Source organism: Dinoponera quadriceps, unplaced genomic scaffold, assembly GCF_001313825.1.
Source record: "Dinoponera quadriceps isolate SergipeBrazil2010 unplaced genomic scaffold, ASM131382v1 scaffold386, whole genome shotgun sequence".
NCBI lineage: Eukaryota > Metazoa > Arthropoda > Insecta > Hymenoptera > Formicidae > Dinoponera > Dinoponera quadriceps.
Window position 1 is genome coordinate 189,768 of NW_014554505.1, and position 20,506 is coordinate 210,273.

The 20,506-nt window shown below is 44.9% G+C and overlaps 3 protein-coding genes across 3 annotated transcripts in view; 1 reads left to right on the top strand and 2 right to left on the bottom strand.

Moving 5' to 3' along the window:
- Position 1: 1 nt before the first annotated feature.
- LOC106751623 (26S protease regulatory subunit 7) lies at positions 2-2,555 on the bottom strand. The gene is made up of 6 exons (XM_014632581.1): positions 2,146-2,555; positions 2,024-2,061; positions 1,272-1,754; positions 867-1,031; positions 619-785; positions 2-531 (listed from the first exon to the last, which is right to left on the bottom strand). Exons 1-6 carry the CDS (start codon positions 2,216-2,218, stop codon positions 153-155), a joined length of 1,305 nt encoding a protein of 434 aa, XP_014488067.1. The 5' UTR covers positions 2,219-2,555; the 3' UTR covers positions 2-152.
- A 432-nt stretch (positions 2,556-2,987) lies between these two features.
- The window catches only part of LOC106751617 (sphingomyelin phosphodiesterase), an 89,105-nt gene continuing 71,586 nt past the window's right edge, over positions 2,988-20,506 (top strand). Inside the window, exon 1 of the mRNA XM_014632574.1 lies at positions 2,988-3,112. The gene's annotated coding sequence lies outside the window, so the exon portion shown is untranslated. The remainder of the gene's footprint in view (positions 3,113-20,506) is intronic.
- On the bottom strand, positions 7,179-9,963 carry LOC106751618 (endocuticle structural glycoprotein SgAbd-2-like). The gene is made up of 4 exons (XM_014632577.1): positions 9,859-9,963; positions 8,901-9,040; positions 8,097-8,244; positions 7,179-7,676 (listed from the first exon to the last, which is right to left on the bottom strand). The coding sequence occupies exons 1-4, from the start codon at positions 9,961-9,963 to the stop codon at positions 7,425-7,427; spliced, it is 645 nt and encodes a 214-aa protein (XP_014488063.1). The 3' UTR covers positions 7,179-7,424.

A 20,506-nucleotide genomic window follows, 5' to 3' on the forward strand; every position in this document is an offset into this window, starting at 1 on the left:
GTTTAGCATCAGACGAACAAAAATCATTTATTCTGTCCAAGAACACGATTGCTTTCTGATTTATCTCTCTTCCGGCCGATAGAAATAATTACACTTAAGTCTTATCTAATGACAACTTATCAAAGCGAACCGAAAAGGTCGCGCGACGCGCTCTAATTGTAGGTCATGTACTTGGGCGTCGCGGAGAACTTGGCGTACGACTTGATGACCTTGTTGACCGCCTCGAGGAAGTCCTTCTCCGTGGCGACCTTGCGGCGCGCGCGAATCGCGAACATACCCGCCTCGGTGCAGACGGAACGGATCTCGGCGCCGGTGCTGTTCGGGCAAAGTCGCGCGAGCAGCTCGAATCGGATGTCCCTCTCGACGCTCATCGAGCGCGCGTGAATCTTGAAGATGTGCGTGCGGCCCTCGAGGTCCGGCAGGCCGAACTCGATCTTCCTGTCGAGACGGCCCGGTCGCATCAGCGCGGGGTCCAGTGTGTCCGGCCTGTTCGTCGCCATCAGGACCTTTATGTTGCCGCGCGGGTCGAAACTGAAACGTCAAATGAACGGTGACGGTGGAGATATCGCGAATTGCGACTTTCAGTCGACCTTGACGGCCGTGAATAAAAACGCTCACCCGTCCAACTGATTGATCAACTCGAGCATGGTCCTTTGCACTTCGTTATCGCCGCCCGCGCCATCGTCGAAACGTGCACCGCCGATCGCATCGATCTCGTCGAAGAATATCAGACACGCCTTTTTACTTCGCGCCATTTCGAACAATTCCCTGACCATTCGAGCGCCCTGTTTAGGTGGAAGTTCATGTTACAACCGCGTGAAGTCCGAGTAAAGTATCTCAGTCGAATTCCGATACGCTTGACTTACCTCGCCGACGTATTTCTGCACTAACTCTGAACCAATCACACGTATGAAACAGGCGTCCGTCCTGTTAGCCACCGCTCTGGCGCAGAGTGTCTTCCCCGTACCCGGTGGTCCAAACAGCAGAACTCCTTTCGGCGGCTCGATGCCCAAATTGACGAATTTCTCCGGCTGTAATTAATCCCTCACATTATGCTCCTTCCGACGTTTTGTTTGAAGAACAATGCTGTTAGAGTCGCAGGATTGCACACGGTGAAAGATTTTGTGTTAAAATCGGTCCAAGGAAATTTGGTCTCAATTTAACACGGGGTGTTACCATATGTTTACATCTTAATATTAATATTAAAGGACAGGAAATTTCAGGTGAACCGCTTTAAATACAACAAAATTTGTTATTGTGTATATACTAACGTGTAACAGCGGCGTTTCGACGACTTCTCGTAACTTCTCGATCTGTTCCTTGCAACCACCGACGTCACTGTAGGTGACGTCAGGTTTCTCCTCCACTTGCATCATTGTCACGGTAGGGTCGATCTTAGACGGTAACGGTATATGAATTTGGTACTTGTTACGATCCACTCCTACCCTCATGCCTTCTTCTATGTCAGTGGGTGCCACAGAATCCGCTAGGTCGACCACGAACTTTGCAAATTGCTTGACGTTTATTATGTACTTTGGATCGTCGGAATCCGCGTTTATGATCTTGGTGCAACGTGCCACTTGAAGGGGTTGTTCATTCTGTAGAGTCTGCTTATCTGCCGCCAAGTCCCACAGCGCCGGTGGTGCCAAGCCGGTGTCCGATTCTTTGATCCCAGTTAAATCATTTACACGCTTGATGATCGTTTGAGTATCCTCCTCGACAGCCTTGATACACTTCGTGTATTGTCCTTGGCCCTATAACCAAACAAAAATAGTCATTCCTTCACTATTATTGCTGAAAAACATATACAAGGTATAAGATATGTTCACAGGTAAATAAATAAATAATGCTTGAGCGTGTAAGTATAATGGTATATGAATATAATAATGTTTAATATGGAGAAAAAAGAATAAGAACAAAGGCAATGAGACATGACGTGACACTTGTCCACTGAATCAGCACTCCATCTGTCAAGTGTCAGATTTACGTTACAATATCTTTAATAGCAACTGCCTGAACTCACGTAGGTCTTCAGCAAGGCGATGTCGCCTTCATCCAATGCTGAAAATTCAGAGAAGAAACTTTAGAGAGCATGAATACACAGTGACGTTACGACCAAGGGAGACGTCAAACGAGAAAACTCACATTTAATCTCCTTCTCTTCTTTCTCCTCCTCGTTCTTCACCTTTCGCATATCTTCTCCTAAATGATCCGGCATATTTGCACTTATTAAATCGTCTTAGTTATTCACTCCGCACTCTTTAATTCGCTCACTACTCGTGAAGCTCGACGTTCTTGCCTCTGTGTGAAGTGAGGTTATGTTTCACCTCGATTACAAGCGAAATTAACAGTGAAAAGTAGAGATGAGAAGTGCACGATCGTAAATAGAACCAAGACTGGAAGAGATTTAAACGGTTTAAGAGGGTGGAATTTTCCCTTTAATTTGCGTGTTAATAGATTTTATTGAGATTTTTTTTTCATCTACTTGGGAAGAAAAAATCTCTATAATTTTTACTTGAAAAATAAATATTTGTCTGATCAGTTGTTGAGTCATATCACGTATTCAATTTCTCATAAAAGGAAGTGGCGGCTCGTAGCGAATGACTTTGGAACCAATCAAAATAAGGGGTTCAACAAATGTTTTAGACCCTTTAACGGCTTTTAGCCAAAATTCGAACCATGGTTAAGCAAGTTTCTAACCAATCCCGCTAGGTGACGCCAGGCAATCCGGTTAATTATTCCATTCGATTAATAAATAGTTGTGTAAAAGTAAACTTTAATTAAAAGCGATAATCACTAATTGTTTTATTTTCGTCGGAACCATCGTCGGATCATTGAAATTTTCAGAGATTACGATACATTTAGAAGAATATTCTGATAACGGAATGCGCTCGCTCAGTGTTGGATTTTCGGAACGCAGCCAATCAGGAAGAAGGAGTAAGCGCCATTTTTGTATTATTAGTTAATAATTCGTCGCGTAAGAAAAGTTGAATTAATCATTACTCTCGTGTGTATTATATAATTTTACGTAATATATATACTCGCGAGTGCTGATATTATTACGTAAGGAGACGTTGAACTTTCCGAGGAGCGTGCTCATTGCGACTTCAAGGTGCGTCTGATTTTTACAAAATATCATCATCTAATCAAAATGACCATGAAGCAACGTAACCTTATCCATTTGGATATATTTTCCTCTGGACATTATTGTTAACCAAGACTTAACCAAGAGATTGTGTAGTTTGATCTAGGCAGTTAACTTGTATTAACATTCTGATGTTACGTGAATTATTCCCGATATTCTGTATATGTATTATCACCGAAGTAAACACGATATATGTTTATTAATAACCTAATTTCCGATATCTCGTCCGATCGTATCTCGACAACAAAATTTACGATTTACATGATTTCTCACGAATAGCGCAGAGGAAATTGTCACGTGTCACAAATATCGTAAGAGAGAACGCGACAAATTTATATTTTATACATATCATTCCGACAAAAACATGACGGCGCACGTAGTGCGCCGGGCGACCGTTCGTGTTGCACCTCGAGATACGACTAAAACAGAAGAGATCTTTTCAAAGTACGTTAGAGACATTATCGAGGGAGATCGTTCTCCCAACTATTATATAGTCTTCTATTAGATATATTTTTGAGAGTACGCATTGATTTAATACGCTCGTTACTTGAATAGCACAAGACATCATAAAATCAATCGGTCTGTTCTTCATAGCTGCATTGCTGAACTGATGCAATAAGTCAGAATGAGACAAGTATATTTTGTCTCACTCTAACTTATTGCACCATTTCAGCAGTGCAGTTATAAAGACGCTACTTTAGACGTTTGCATTCTTGTTGCGCTCACTAACGGATCGCGCTCTTGGTCACGCTTGGTAAAGCTCAGGGGTGCGTTTCCTCTCGCTTCTTGCTCAGACATTCTCCCTGCCGCATCCCGATGCATCCCAGCCGCGACGAAGCCGTTTCATCGGTGTCGGTCGAAACCTTTCGAAGGAAGCGTAGAACCGCCCAAGTTGCATATGCTGCATGTACCAGACGGTCGGTCGGTCGATCGATCGATGGGTCTGTCGGTCGGTCCTTGACCGGATTGATGCGTGGAAGAATGCGAAATAACGAAAGAGGCCGAGATGTGCGTACAATACTTTCACTTGCACCCGTCCCACCCTGTGTTCTCGCTCCGTGATTCATTTAAAGGTGCGCTCGCCGCGAACGGGCTCCCTTCGGCAACTGGGAATCTCGCGGGCGATTAGCCGGGTCAAGTAGAAAAGTCCGCCGGAATACTTTTGCATTTCTTCGTTCCCTTCTTCCTCTTGTGAAAGACGAAGAATCGGTATTCGAGAGAAATGGTAGTAAAGAAATGAAGAATAAATGATCCAAGCACCGAGACAATGTATCGAGGAACAGGGAACACATTCCTTTAGACGTCGGTAACTCGCGTATATTCAGCAACACCATGCGAATCCATCCATTCGCCGTTGCCGGCGCGTTGTAAAAGCACCTTCAAAGCGCTCGCTGCAGGCGTGGTGCACGCGAACTTCAACCGCGCCGCGCTCTCTCATCCTCCTCTCGCGTTGCATATTAGAGAGGTCAGGGTACCCGTAGCCTCGTTATCGCGAGCCTCTGCGCCGCGAGTAGATTTTCGACCGGCTACCGATAACGTTCTGCGCGCTCAGGCACAATAAATTAATTCATGAAATTTACTCAGGGAATCACGCCGCGACACTTGTTATACACGTTTATTATCTTGTCTCCTGGGAAACGTTTAGGATACTTTTAAAACGTACGAGAGGGAATCTACAAGATAAGATTGAAGTTCGATATTTTTACTATAATTAAGTAATATAACAAAATGCTCTCAAATGTGATTAGCTTTCGTTAAATTAAATTAAATAATTAAATTGGGTCTCATTAGATTTTGTTAGATTTGTTTGTTACGAAGGCGCTTTTTTCTACTTTCTTTTTAAAACAGGTGAGTTTTGTACGGATCATTTTTACACAAGCGAACGCGCACGCGGGGTTCGATGTTTCCCATTAATCATTGCAGTAATTTCCGTCCGCGTGGGTCGTTCATCGCTTCGAGCCGCGAGTTGAGATCCGAAACGTGAGAATAACGTTGACCCTACGTTGAAGACACAGGTCTTCAATGAAGACGAATACACGAATATGCGCGCGAACACGCGCACGGCGTGAAAGGCTCGACGAGAGCGTGTTTTAGCTGATTCCGCCGCGGTAAATTTTTCAGCTACGTTCGCGGCAGCTGAACTTCACATGACGCCTTCTCCTGCGATCGTAAAGGTAATTGCAAGTTCGTCCCGTGTAGCAGTCTCATCTCGACCCACGATATTCGAAGCCGACGATTCACGACGTGAATTTTACGAGCGTGTCCGCGCCGCAAACAAGCGCCGTAGTGCGCTTAATTGCACTTCATTACGATAAGCCTCGCTGCGTCAACTAGTAATTCGCGCGGAGGTGTACAGGTGGAGGAGGAGGAGTCGAGAATCGAAATAAGGCGATCTTTAACGACGGTATTTTCACGTTCATTGATAAAATGCATCGCGCGCATTGCACGTTGTTTGCGCGGGCGCGCTCAACCTTAAGGCGACTAGTCAAACCATTTTCTCAAGAATTCTTTTAAATCTTAACTGCATATCGATGAAAATACTATCAAGTATACGTCTGTAAAATTAGGAAATGATTGACCATTCGGAAGCTGAGACATTCGAAGATGACACTTTTTACATGTTTTCGCTAAGATTATATAATGTCCTATTTTTCACTTTTATTTTTAATTTCTTCTAAACCACATTTAGGATTTTAATGAAAAATTACTGTGATATTAAAAATTAATATAGAGACATTGTACACAAATTTTCAAATTTTTCACTATTTCGTTTTGTCTTCCGTTTGATATAGTCGTAGAAAATAATGTGTAATATATACTCACTTCTAATCGCGCATGAACTTTCTATGATACTCACCTTATGGGCAAACCGATTCGAAACAATCTCCCCTCATCATGACGTACACATCTTCCAAATCGTAAAAACGAGAATTTGTATTTGTTGTTCGCTTCTTGTTCGTTCGCTCAGTGTACACTCAGCTTTAAATTATAGGCAGACCGCGGTAGTCCCTCCTCGAGGCATGTAATCGCGTGTCACAATTAATTACGTGTATTAGGCTCCAGATTCCATGGTGAATTACAGAGCCGTCGAGCGACGGCGACGGCTGCATAAGGAGGAATAAGCGTGCCGTTCCTCGCGTCGGATGATGCAACGACGTTACATGCCGGTAAAACTGGCATTTTCGCGGCGCTGATGTATGTCACCGTGTCAGGTCAGGCAGTCTCGGTGAAAAGAGCGAAGCTCCAAAGCTGCATTACTTAAAACTGGACCGGGTCTTGATAAATCCCGGGTCCCAGTCAGGCGCGCGTCGAACGAAAAAATATTTACGCAATATGCCACTCACGAGCGTGGGTGGAGATTGACATTAAAGCGTTCTTTCTTGCTCTCTCTCTTTCTCTCGCCGGAACTTACCTCGTCGGTCTCATCGTTATTACGTGCCATCCGTGTCACTTTTTCGTGGGAACGCAACACCACCGAACGAACGGAACGTGCGATTCGCTGTAAAAAAAAAAAAAGAAAGATCGCACTGAGAAATGATTTTGATTGGATCTACTTGATAATGAACAAACCACGATAATGAACAAACGCGTTTTGGTTGACGGAATAACAATTTCTAGTTCTCACGAGACAAATTCGATTCCTATAAATTTTCCGAGATTTCGTTTCTTTTAATTGAAACGCATTTAATTTTCCATTAGTCAGATAGATCGGACAAAACTCGTTTTTCAGTGTGGGCGAAATATTCGTAATACGCATACGACTCTTCGAAGGTGCCTCCGTGAGAGACGTCTTCGAGGATAAGACGATCGAACTCGCGATTCGCCGGGTAATTTTTCGAATTCGTGCAGCGCGAAATTATGCTTAACGATCAAACGTGAGTGTCGCTCGCTGATAAAAGAAATCAGAAATCGGCGAAATTGAAAACAAAGTTCTTCTCGACGAGCGCTAATCGAAAGGGACGGGGGAGAAGGTGAAAGAAGACACAGGTACAAGTAGAAACAATATATATACTGATTTATTGCGTAACGACAGTTATGTTGCTGTAGGGGTTTCCGATATTCGTTGTTGTTGTTGTTGTTGCCCGTCGTACTGTGTCCTATATGTACACGTATCACTTCCGGTTAGAGACCGAGCGAAGGTGATCCGTAACAGTCGGTCGATACTTGGCCAAGCCTCCCTCCGATGGATTCGTCCGGCTGTGCGCTGGTCTTCGGTGCATATTTCACGGGGGAAAGGGGAGGGAGTTTTTATACGATCGAGGTGGGTGCCACGGCGAAACTAGAATCTCCGGAAGGGACTGATGGCGTTATACGACGGTCCGAATCTTTGTTGGAAGGGCTGCGGTTGGTCGTACTTGGAATCGTCGGGACCGGGTGGATTCGCCGCGAGCGCCCTTCGGATGGCCTCTGGGATGGGCGGCGGCGTCGGGATATGAGCACCCTGCGCGTGGAAACCGTTCTCGTCGGCCGTGTACTCAACGGTGATGGGGGTGCCGTCGGGCGCGGGGTACGAGTATCTGCCTTGGACCACCTGCGAGGCGATTGATGAAGGAACGGATGATTAGAAGAATTGAAACGCAGAAAAGAATCTCACAGGGGATTCTTAATGGATATTAAAGTATAAATGAAAATTTTTTTCAAATCTTTAAGTCTTCAAATGAAATTTATGGACTTTAGAAAAAGAAGACTCGAGGACCTCAGAAAATCTCCTTGGATACTTACATCTCAATTTTATAAAGTCCGGAATCTTAATAGAATTTTTCTTACATTTCGGTGCTTTTATCCGTTCTGCTTCTTCAAGATCGATTATAATTGAATATACATTTATATTCCTACGGCCGAGTTTAAATGTGAAAATAATTATCATCTAATTTGAGTTATAAGTATAAGTTTTCAGGCTTTTACGATCAAATTTACGAAATCATATGGCACATCAATACGCGATTATTACCTCTGTTTGACCCTGAGGACCGACTTGAGGATATCCGTTTTCGGAGACGGAAATTCCATTCTCAGTTTCATAACTGAAGCTGTAAGATCCATCCGGCGACGAGTCCTTCTGCTGGCTTCGAATGGCTATGAATGGCTTTCCCGGTGATCTGCGGACAAAAACTCAAAGCCGTATCGTTTCCGCGCAGCCTTGGATTTTGAACGGTATTAATTTGTATAAGGAGGAAACTGTTGCAATTATGCGTAATTATCTTCGCCTATCTATGTTAATTTCAATGCTAAATAATAATTAGCTAGATAGACGGTAACCATGGCAAAAAATAACTGTAACAAACGACAGTCTGGCGTATCTATAATTATTTAACGGTACTCTTTCAAGAAACGCACAAAATCGTTATTTGCGTGTGGACAAATGTTTGCTTGAATTCACCAGACAATGAACAAACCAAACGCATTCAGCTGAAGGAAACCGAATTTTTGGTTCTTACGACCCGAATTTGGTTCTTATAACCAGAAATTATTTTCTTAAACCAAAATGCGTTTAGTTTATTCTGTCTAGTAAATTCAACCAAACTTTTTTTTTCCGTGCGCGAGTACTTATTTCAGATTTGTCAACTTTCTCGCGCGATTGTACGTTAACATTTTATAATTTGGTCACATATAAACTTTCTCCTCAAATATTATTTCTCCGATACTGCTCCTTAAATTATTTCAATTAACGTTCTCTTAATTAAATCTTTTTTTAATTAAGCACGCGCTGAGCGGTTGAAGTTTTAACGGTCGGTTCTTCTCGTAAAATTCATACGTGTACTGCGGCTGGTACGGCTGCACCGATGGCTGCGGCTGGAAGGGCCTCGGCGTCGGTCTGTACGCATTTTGGTTGGGAAAGCCGCGGAACGGTCCGAATTGTCCATAAGCGCAGCCGAAGAGGGCTAATGCCAAGATCTGCAACCACGTCGATACTTTTATGCGACCAACCAACGCGAGAACATTCTTCGCGGATATCTCTTTCGACACGTTCGCGATTGAAAACCAGAGGCGAGGTCTCGTCAACGGATTTTATTACGTTTATAAAATTTATAAATAATAATTTTAATTCGCGAGCTCGACGAGCAGAATGAACCATTTCGGCCGACTGTACCGGCGTATCCCGAGTTGAAATTCTAATTCTACATTAGATGAGTTTGATGTTACAAATGAGAAGTTATTTATTTCCGTTTTCTCCACTTGAGAATTTAACGTAGAACCAAGTAGACTTAACGTAAAACCAAAATTTCGAATCGGGATCTCACGCTGCTAGAATCGAACTGGGAGCCCGCGCTTAACCGGTAACATTTGAAGATGTCACATTCCCCAACACCTGTTGAAACAAGAAACCCGTTATTTCGGCGTTCGTACAAATGCCTCCACTTTCCCATCGTGTGCTCTTTACGCCATATCCGCGATCGTGAAATCCTGCCGCGCCGAGATAGGATTTTCGCGCGAAAAGTGCGCGACCGGCGCGTGACACAACTGCGAGATGTAAGTTCGCCGATGCGAACGTTCACCGATTCGTCGCGCGATTTCCCGAATACCGAGTGTATCGTCGCGCAATTTGCGCTCCGTAATCGCTGCAGTCACTTCGGCGAGAGCGACCGCGAAGTGTCGTTCCCCGGTGTCGGCGAAAATAAGGGAGAACACGCGGTACAGCAGCGCGACGGACGATCGGCGAGAACGGTCTCGATATCCAGAGGTGTCGGCCTCGTCGGAGATGAATCACTCACTAAGTACTGCATGACGATGACGACGACGTTTGTCGGCGGTTCGGTGCGGCTGTCGATTTGAACGAGATCGAATCTGTGATCCCGTGCTGCGAGCACCGCCGGCATTTATATGAAGACGCCCAAGAAGATCTTCCCTTCCCATTCTCCCGGGTTTCTGTACAGAGTCGCCCGCTCGCTCTCGCGCGCCAGGGGAGAGGAGCATTTTCTCTTCTCGTGTCGTCCTCCCCCCTGCCCGGGGGATCCTCGTCGCCCTCGTAATCTCGCCCCACCCCGTGCCAACCCCGTGCATCCTCGTCGTCGTCTCTTCAGGTTGCTCCTTACGTGATCCGAACGTGGCGACATGCCACCGCCACCACCGATCGTTCGGTTCAGCCGCGTGAGCCAATTAGTTGGCACACATAGTCGGCGCGCACGAATGCCCACGCGGCTACTGTTTCGATTTAATAGAGTCGTTCGTTAACGCATCTTCGCCCGGAGATACGGGCAGTGGGTGTCATTGTACGCGGGCGATGATATCGGGTGATAAATATGCAACTTGGCGCGTTAATGGCCCCGGCGAGGACGACACCTCGTATGTTTTTCTCGAGGTGGTTACGCGGACGCTCGCGAACGAGAGAATTGTATTTTATCAGCGGGACTCGCGCTCGATTTGCATGCCGATTTCTTTTTCACAAGGATACGTCCGCACGTGTCCGTGGCCAGCACCTCCGGCCTGACCTGTTTATCGGAGGGAAATTATACAGATTGTCACACACGGAAAAAAAATTAGTGCACAGAAAAAAATAATCTTCAATCAAGAATAGAAATATTCTCGTATGTAAATGTTTTTTTAAAAGATTATAATATTCTCGCTTATATATGAGAATATCTATTTTTGATTTAAGACTAATATTTTTTTCTGCGTATCAACTCAAGATTTATGTTTTCATATGTAAGGAAACATATACAATCTTATGTGAAGGTAAGACTTGTTCACCTGAAGAAATTCGGTATAATTTCACTAAAAATGCCATATTCTTGTTATTCAAGAATAAATTTCATGAATTGAGAGGAAAAATATTGGAAAGAACGATATTTTCGAACTGCTACAATTCTTAGTTTAAAAATATCGTTCTTTATCCACGGAATTTTATTACGTTTGTTTTTTAATAACAAAAATATGATATTTTTAGTGGAACTACATAGAATTTCGTAATGTAAACAAGTTTATCTTCACATAAGATATATTTTTGTCTATATATGAGAATATGAGTTTTGAATTGATACTAATATTTTCCATGTGAAAGAATGAAGTGGGACAGTGCGCGCGCGATCCTTGCAAATCGGCTGAATTTATTTTCTGCCGATCGCGCGGAAGAATCGCGCGATCGGCAAAAAATATGCTCCGGAACGCACGAGCGTATTCGTATGTATAAATGTAAATGGGAAACACAGGCGGGACTGACGTTTTCTCCCGATGCCATCTGCGACTCCCAATAAATTCAAATGCTATGCTGCTCATAATGGCCGGTATTGTTCGCATTTGCATTAAGGAGATGCGGGATACGCCGGTAATTCGCACGCGCACGGAATCCTACACGGGCGTTGACAATATTGACCAATGACGACGATGATGACTATGATCACGACGACGAGTGTTAATTCGCAATCGAACGGGCGCGCCGCAAGCGAGCAGCGGCTCATTTTCATTTGTCTTGTATCTTGCGTCTCCCGCCAGCAGCGTGATTGTACGATCGCGTCGCATTGTGATCTCCGATAGCTTTGAAGGCATTTAACAAGCGCATCCACCTGTCGATTCACGCGCACACACGCTTACCGGCGGCGAATCCCCGACGTCGGCGTCCGCCGGCGTCTAACGCAACTGTAAAATGGACAAATCAGAAACAATGCCCCATAGGATACTCATTCATGCACCCGATTTCGTCACGTGTATCGGGAGCGTTACGTAAAGGCTGTTGCTGCGCCTCGCGCGAAAACGAAGTAAAATCGGAGCGGCCGGATTTTTTACATTCTCGCGCCCGCGACCTCGGGGAATCTTCGGTATGGTAAGTCCGTCGAAACGTTGGAAATGGCGGCATCTTGCGTGGGCGATCGATCGCTGGGAACATATCCCACATCATTATAATAATTTCGCAGAGGAATTAAATTTAATTTATTTCTCATTTACTCGAGTGGATATAATGGGACGGTCTCATGTGTGCAGCGAGATCTGTTATCTCCCAGGGATTTGTACTCTGGGAATGAAAAATTACGAACATCGCGGCGGAATTATAATTGAAGCGATTCTTTCCAGCAGATAAATTAATCGCGGACACACATATATAGAGAAAGAGATCCTTTCGTTAAGCTCGGCCTCTCTCTCTCTCTCTCTCCCTCTCTTTCTCTCTCTCTTCTCTCTCTCTCTTTCTCTTTTCAACCGATTCATCCTCCTCCACCTCCGCTACCGCCACGAATCGTCCTATTTTCGCGCGATAGTCTCGAATTTTTCTTACGCTCGTCGCGTGCAAATAATTGCGTTCTCCTGCGACGCGACCACTCCCAGAACGCTTCCATCCCCGTATACGCGCACACGCGCGCATAATCGCTCGCGGAGTCGCAATATCCCGAGCGGGTGGCGGGACCGTGCGATCCGCGAAAGAGAGAGAATTCGCGACTCGAGTCGGTGCACACGCGAGAATCCTCGCCAGCTGGCAGCGAATCGATGCGCGCATTAACGAAAGTTATCAGTTATCAGGCCTAGCTTTTTAGCTGTGAAAGCTCATTTTTTTCCGCGTACAACTATAGTCATAAAAATTAGCCCCTATAATTAGAAACTAAGTCTGATAACTAAAGTTCAGTTGTATTATATGGATAGTTGGTTCTTAGCTGGGAGCTAATCCTTTTTTCCGTACATTTTCCAAATTGTAAATAACGAAAATTCGCATTCGCTGTTCTCGTTCTTTGCTCGTTCGCTCAGAGTATATCCTTAAGCTTCAAGACGAACGCAGCGCACATCTCTCGAGATAATCCGCAATGCGAACGTAGCCGCGCTTCATTTCTGCGTGCGTGAAACGGCACGAGTGAGTGACATGCCGCCACGGAAAACGGCTATTCATCATTTTCCATGGTCGATTATCGTCCGAGTGACGTTGAAAAGCGCGTCGTTACTTACCGATCCGTCCTGTCCCGATGGCAGGTCGAGCGGTGTAAATGTCAAAACTTATGTCATCGGCGGTCGCGCCGAGTAACCGGAGTTTAGCGTTCACCGTATTCGGCATCGTCACGCGACGAAGCAGGGACGTTAATCGATCCATAAATTACACAGCGAGAGCTCGCTGAGGTGCGCTGATGAGCCCCGTCGCGTCGTCCGAATTTACGATAATAACAATCCGACAGACGCACGCTGACTCACATTTTCCGTCACCCGTTACTAATTGATAATTCATAAACATTCCGTCTGATCTTTACGGTGAGGAGATATTCAGGTAATTCACGGAGGAAACTTACGGATTATACACAATAAAGAATATTTTATACTTGTTGAAATCGGTCTTTATTAAAATTTTTGTGCTAAATTTTTAACATAGCCGTATGTTAATTTAACATATTGTGTTTGTTATCTCAATATTTTATATAGAATCGATATTCAACAGAATGCCTTTTTTTATTATGTTAATGATCTATATATTTTTTTTTAAAAAAGGCAAGTGCTTTTTTGTACAAGTCTTTAATATTTTTTTCAAATTATTTACGGTTATTTGGTGCACTTGGCTCCTTTTTTACCTTTCTTTTGGAAAGAGTAATTTTTTATAGATTAAATTTAACACAAAATTCTTTACTGAGTAATCATATCACGTGGCGATCTATATACGCGCTCTGTGACGTGCAATTAATTTTATATTTATACATTCGGGAGATTACTCGGTTCAAGCACCCACGCGATGAACACACCGATGATTCCGCAAATAAAATAACGATAAATCAACCTAGGCTTTAATAATTATCACCGTCCGCCTTCTCGTCGCGCGTATGCAAAGTACCGGTATACTAAAACAGGTAACTCGCCAGCGTTCGCCGACCCTTACGCAATGCATAATATCGCAGGCAGGAAAGGAACGGTAGAATTCAGGAATCCCCGAGTCCAGATTATGCGGCCGGTGTATGTGGATTCAACCTGGTCCTTAGTGTCCGAGCTAATGCGACGTTGTTGCGATGTAATGCGCGCATACGCGATAAACTCTACTTCCCGAGTTAATGCGGCACGTAAGGTAAACTCGGCGCTTACCAGCAATTTCCTCGCTCAGTCTACCTACCTGACTACCTAGCAACCTACCAAACTGCCTACCTACCTACCTAGCTGGCCGGTGCATACGTACATTGTATAGTAAATAACGCGTACCTACGAAATGTCGTCGAGTAAGTGGTATTCGCAATTTTCATTAAGCGCTCGTCGCCACGGGAGTCTCTCGAGCGCTTTGTTCTTTCGTCATCAACGCGCTCGACGCGCTCTGTGAGCCGAGCAGGCCCTAGTGAAATCTGCAAAAATTCACGCGTCCCCTGGCTCTTGCGCATTATAATTAATATATCAAATAAGATAATCGCTGGTAATCGCGAAGGCCGATCTGGCGTCGCGGCTCCGCGCGTATTCACTCGGATCCGATCGCCCCTGGGGTAGCGAATCCGGGCGTAATCGCATGGATTATCCTTTATCGACGATGAAATTGCAACGTCGGGCACACAAAGAGTCGTCACTTGCCATAATAATCTTCTGCTTCTTCGATTACTTCGTGATTGTATGCGCGGATCCTCAACCACATTCCTTGGCCGTTATTATGTTCGATTCATACGAATGATACTCTGCCAAGGTTCTCTCTTACCGTCAGACATTTTACGGGCCTTGGAACGACCGGCAAGGGTCCACGGTGGCTTTCGAAAGGATGAGGGACGGTTTCCTGCTGCGCTCCCTCTGCCATGCTATCGTTCGCAGGTTGCGCCGAAAACGAATGTGCCTGGATAAGCTTTTGCCTACACGGAAAAAATTAGTATCGATTCAAGATTTATACTCTCATGTATAAGCAGGAATAAACAATCTTATATGAAGATAAAACTTAAAAATATCATATTTTTGTTATTGAAGAATAATTTTCATGAATTAAGAGGAAAAAATATTAGAAAGAAGGAACTTCAAATTGATATTAGTTTTAATTCTTAGTTTTTAGATACCATTCTTTCTGAGATATTTTCCTCTCAATTCACGAAAATTATACTTGAATAACATAAATATATCTTTAAGAACTAGATAGAATTTATTCATATAAAAGTTATCTTAGTATAAAATTATATATTGTTATTTTTATGCATGAGAATATGAATGAGTCTCGAATTCATATTGATTTTTTTTCAGGGGGAAGCGGCAAGATTATATATAATAATAAAATAAAAATTTAAAATACACATTACAAACCACGTGTGTATATTTATGCGTTTCTAAAGATAAAACCCGTTTTAAAAGGTTTGCTTATTTTATAATATTGAGTCATCAAAAATCGGCAAGTAGCGAAACCATTCGAATATGAAAACGGTGAACGGTGGATCTTCGTATCTTTTATAAATCAATCCGTATAATACGGCATTAAATTTAAGCTCCACAGTTGTCTTTGAATGTCGATATTGAGCGTCATCAATATGACGCTCGTAATAATTATGACTTTTCGTATTTTCTGCGCTCGCAAGTCGTCCGAACGAGCGTCGAGAGGCATCGAAAGGTCGGAATTTCGAAACAGAATCGAATCCATCTCGCGTCGCGCTCGCCAGGTAGCCGAAGTAGCCGAGCAACGGCGTGTCTCTTGCTCATATCAACTCATCTCGAGCGAAGAGGCGGCGTTAGCGGCGGCGGCTGTGGCGGGCGATCTCTCGGCCGGGCGGAGAGCTGCGAGGCGCGGATCGGTTTGCATAATTCTCGGATAGGATGCTCGCCTGGGAGGACCCCGGAGATATGCGCCTCCACGGCGCGCGCGTCTTTGTGAGCTTCTCCGAGCCTCTTCGGCGAGATGACGAGGCATACCTAAGCCGACGTGGCTAATAAAACCAGAAAGGTCAGGCCGGGTTCAAGTAACTCTCGTACACCCCGAGGCGACCAGGCTCCAGAGATCTGGAGCCATCCGGGATGAGACCTCGTGATCGAAGGGAGAATCGGAGGTTCGTGCAAGACGAACTGCTCCTCGTATAGAGATTTTCTCAAATTATCTCATATATAACATAAATTCCGATCTAAATATCCAAAATTGTCCCAAAGTAGGTTATTCCACTCAATTGGTAATCTCACTGCTTGCGTTCAATAGAAAAAGTAACTTACTAAGCGTTTTATAATTACTGTCTATGATTGGAGTATTCTTTTAGATCTTTCATAGGTTTCGGAGAGTGTACCAATCAAAAGTAATATTCATAAAGCATTTATTAAGCTGCTTCTACCGCTGAAACAAGCATTCTCATTCCAAACTTGAGATGAAGCTTCTTTACTGCGATTGGCTGTGCGTTGTGACTTGCTTCATGCAACTGTTATCGCTAGAGTAGAACGATAGTTTGATCGAATATCAGATCAGGAGTTTAATAAATTGGGTTATATTTTTAATGTTACTACACAGTAACGAAATTTTCTGTTAATAACACGGTGAATAACAAGGTGAATATTTTATAATTTAACATTATATTTTGTATTTTTTTAACACATTTCCCATGTTTAAGTAATACAAATATTTTAGTGGGCCGTTTTCACAAAAATGTTTACTGTGTACACTTGATAAAACACGCGTAGCGCGTGTGTACTTGCAAGGTGTAAATACTTAAAATGTTTCGTACATATTTTGTTCAGTCCCAACTAGATCCCAAGAAATGTTCTATGCTTTCTCACCGGCGATAGAGGGGACATCTCGGTCCCGATTGACGCCGTTTGTTCGCCCGGGGATCGAACGCGGTCAAAAGCGCGCAATTCGCGCCGATCCGCGCCGCGCTTCGTGCGCCGTCTTCCGAGCAGGCGAGGGAGCGAGCGAACGAGATTTGCGAGAGAACGAGAGATAGGGACCAGTTTGTCGTACTGAAAGGTTACTTGATTGACGAGTACTTCCTCCCCCCGAGCGGGCGGGACTTTCTTCGACTCGATTTCATTAGATCGTCGTCTTCGTGCATGACTAACGCGTGGACGCCCGTATTTGGAGTGACGCCATCCGCAAGTCGCTTAACATTTTTATTAGACTCCGCATATGCGTTTCTCTTTCGGATTTTACAGCCGGATTTTCGGGAATGTCGTAAGCGTGAGAACGCACGAGTAGTCTCGATTCGCCGGTTCTCCTTCGCGGCATCAGTCTTCGTCAGTCCTCGTTTCTGCAACGATCGCAACGTTCGCGCGCCGTATCAAGCGGATCTTTCCTCCATAAGTCTTCGTCCTCTGGTCTTTCGTTTTCCTCTTATCGATCTCGCCTCATTGTGCTCGGCACAATTAAGTCTCCTCTTCTGCGTCAGAGTGCCGCCCTCCTGTTCCGCCTTTCACCGCGGGTCGAAAGCTTCAAGGTCTCCCTGATTGATCAGCGTGGAGGGTGTAGTCGCATCTCTCGTTCCTCGGCCGGCGATTTGTCAAGCGCGCGATACATCATGTCGATGATGTCACGGTGTACAGTACGATCATTGGCAGATGACGAGGTGCTTATTAGAGGGATCGTTTCCATCGCGACTACCCGGATAAATCGCTCAAACGAAGCGTAGTCGTAACTGGCATTCGAAGCTTCTCCTTTCTTCGCGCTCTCTGCCCTTCCTTTCTTTCCGTTATAGATGACGAGCGGCGAAAGGAATTCATGCCAGGGGACTCGTGGTCTGACTGTCATCGTCGAGATTTATCTTTCATGAGAATCACAATGATCACGTTGCAAACGAACACCTTAATCATCCCGTACGATTTACCGTCAATTCGCTGTCCCTCAATCTTTAGAATATCTTTAGAGCTTGATAGTAGAGATAAATCGCGATATGGGTCAGATAAAATATTCATATTATTGTCGATTACGATATTGACGGAAGCAGTTGGGACGAGGAGCAACTGTGAGAAATGTGCGAGGCGAAACGTAACACCATGACTGACAAATGCCCGCGCATAGAAAATTTCTTGGGATTTAATTGAGATTCAACCTGATTTCTCAAAATAATCATAGATTCTAGTTGAAAATCTATGCAGATTCTGTTTAAAAGTATTTTCAAGCATACGAGTTTAAGTGATATATAGAAATAGATATTTGGTCATCCTCAACATTTTCCCAAAGATTTCTTCTGGTCTCTATAATAGGTGTAATAAGCTTTTCGCATTTTATTCTAAGCAGAAAGTTGTAGTAAGTAATTTCTAGCAAAAAAACTTTCCATCATTACTAGACGTCGCAATTTCTAAGATTTAAGCGATTTTTGGCAGCAGGAGAAACTTTTGCCTTTTTTTTAAATTACATTTTATTGATTAGAATAAAGAACTAAAAGCTCTTTGTAACTACTACACCTATTGTGGATTGTGAAAGTTCAATTTCCTAATTTGATGTTCGGTTAAACTGCCACGCGACTCTGGCGATGACAGTCGGACGCGGCAGCGCACGGCCAATCACAGCAAAGAGGCTTCGTCTTATATTTGGGATAAGAATGGGATTCTCAATCAACGTCGTAGTGGGATAACTAATTTTGGGACAACTTCGGGTACTCCAATCGGAACGTATACTCTGTGCGTGAAAAAATCTCGGATAATTTCAACGCAGGTGGGAGAAATCCGTTTCCATAATTTGAGGGAAAAGTCGGCGCGAGTTACGGTACGAAGCACGCGGGAAAACCGTCATTCCGTCATTAAGCAATCACGTCGTCGCAATTTTCGTTCGCGCGCAATTTCCAAGCGTCGCTCGCGCGTCGCTCTCGCGAATCCCAGCGAGCGATCTTCCACTTTTCTAATTGCGAGTGCACTCGCGAGCGAACAGGCTCGCGTCAACGCTGTCGTCGGCATACAATAGCGATCGTTGCGCAAAAGGCGTCGCAACGACCGGCCGATCGGCGACAGCGCGTCTCAGCGTGATCGCGATTTTAGCGACAGGACGCGTCCGGTCCGGCGTTCGATTCCTTGACCGGCGTCGCTGGTGCGCGACCCTCGCCAAAACGCTTCGCGATTGTATGCAAAATCTCGGTTTCGTGCATCGCGTGTTCTTGCGATATTAGGCGCAGCCCGGTCCACTTCTCCCTCGCGTGGTCTTCTTCTTTCGGGCGACCCGACGACCTCGTTAGCGAAACGAACGAGTGAGCGAGCGAGCGGTTCGCACCTCGACTTGTGACACACGCACGCGTGAACTTTGCCGTTCGCGACGACCGTAACTCGTTCTGCGATTCGTCATAGACCGTTCGTCGATTCGTCGCATAATAAGCTACGTGATTGCGTATAATTGCGGTTCGCTTCATTTCGAGACGCTTAAATTAAGCATCGATGTCAAGAGCGCGAAATCGGAGGGGATCGCGGGAAATATCGCGGCTTCGGTATTGTCTTTATTGGATGGAAATTTCATCGGGACCGAGCTGTTTCGCGCGAATAATCGCCGACCGCAGCTCGGGTCTTGGGGGGATTCGACGGATTGCGTAATAACGATGTGTGAGCATAACTGTATAATTACAACGCTCGAAAAGATGTTTATCGCCGGTCGGGTTCGCTCTCGGGACGTCCGCGGGTTACAAAGATGGAAAGCGAGGGGCCTTTCGACCTCGATATTTAGAGAAGGCCATGCACGACAGTCTAACGCACGTGGACGCACGTGCGTGAACTTTAACTTGTTGCTCGCAATTACTATAATTCAACGGGACTACTCGAATTAATTGCGAGCCCGACGGAACGCATCGTGACGGTGTACGCGCGAGCGTGCAGTCATTTTCCCCGACATTGTGTTGTAAATTTGCCGAATCGTCAAAAAGTGACGGCGGGACGCCGCGAAGAAGATCGGATGGTGTTTCGCGCGATGCGTTTCGCTCGCTCGCGCACGTATGCGCGCGAATCCAATCCAAGTATTTAGCCGCGATAACTAACCATTACCATTAATAACTGTCAGCTGGTAATGATTAACTACCGACTGTCGATTATAATTTTCAACAATACTTCACCGTAGCAGCAGCTCGTGCGAGTATGAAGGTATTAGACGGTCCGAGTGACCTTTAGGTTTGCATCATTTGCGCGCGCCGCGCGCGGACTACAATTTACACTCGCGATACCTCGTTATGCGGCCGCTGCCGCTTCGTAAATCGCCACCACGGGCTCGCCGAATTCATGAATCATTCCGGAATCCGCCCGTGAGGCCCGGCGATCAATCACCCGATTTCGAGCGGCATTTCAATTAGCGCCAATTAATTTCAGAAACGAAAGCGCCGCAAGCCCTGACCTTTCGATACGCCCGATTCGCGAGCGAGCGACGTCGCGTATTGTGCACGCGCCCAGCGAAACGAGATTCTGATGCCACATAGGGCAGGTTCAACTTTTAACGCTGGCAACGAGCTATCTTCGCTCCTTCTGGATGTTAAACAGAAATGTAATGATACTCGCAATCGTAGCGAGTATTAAGTGGAACCTGCCTGTGGTAGATATTATCGACGATTAATTATCGGCGATTATCGCACC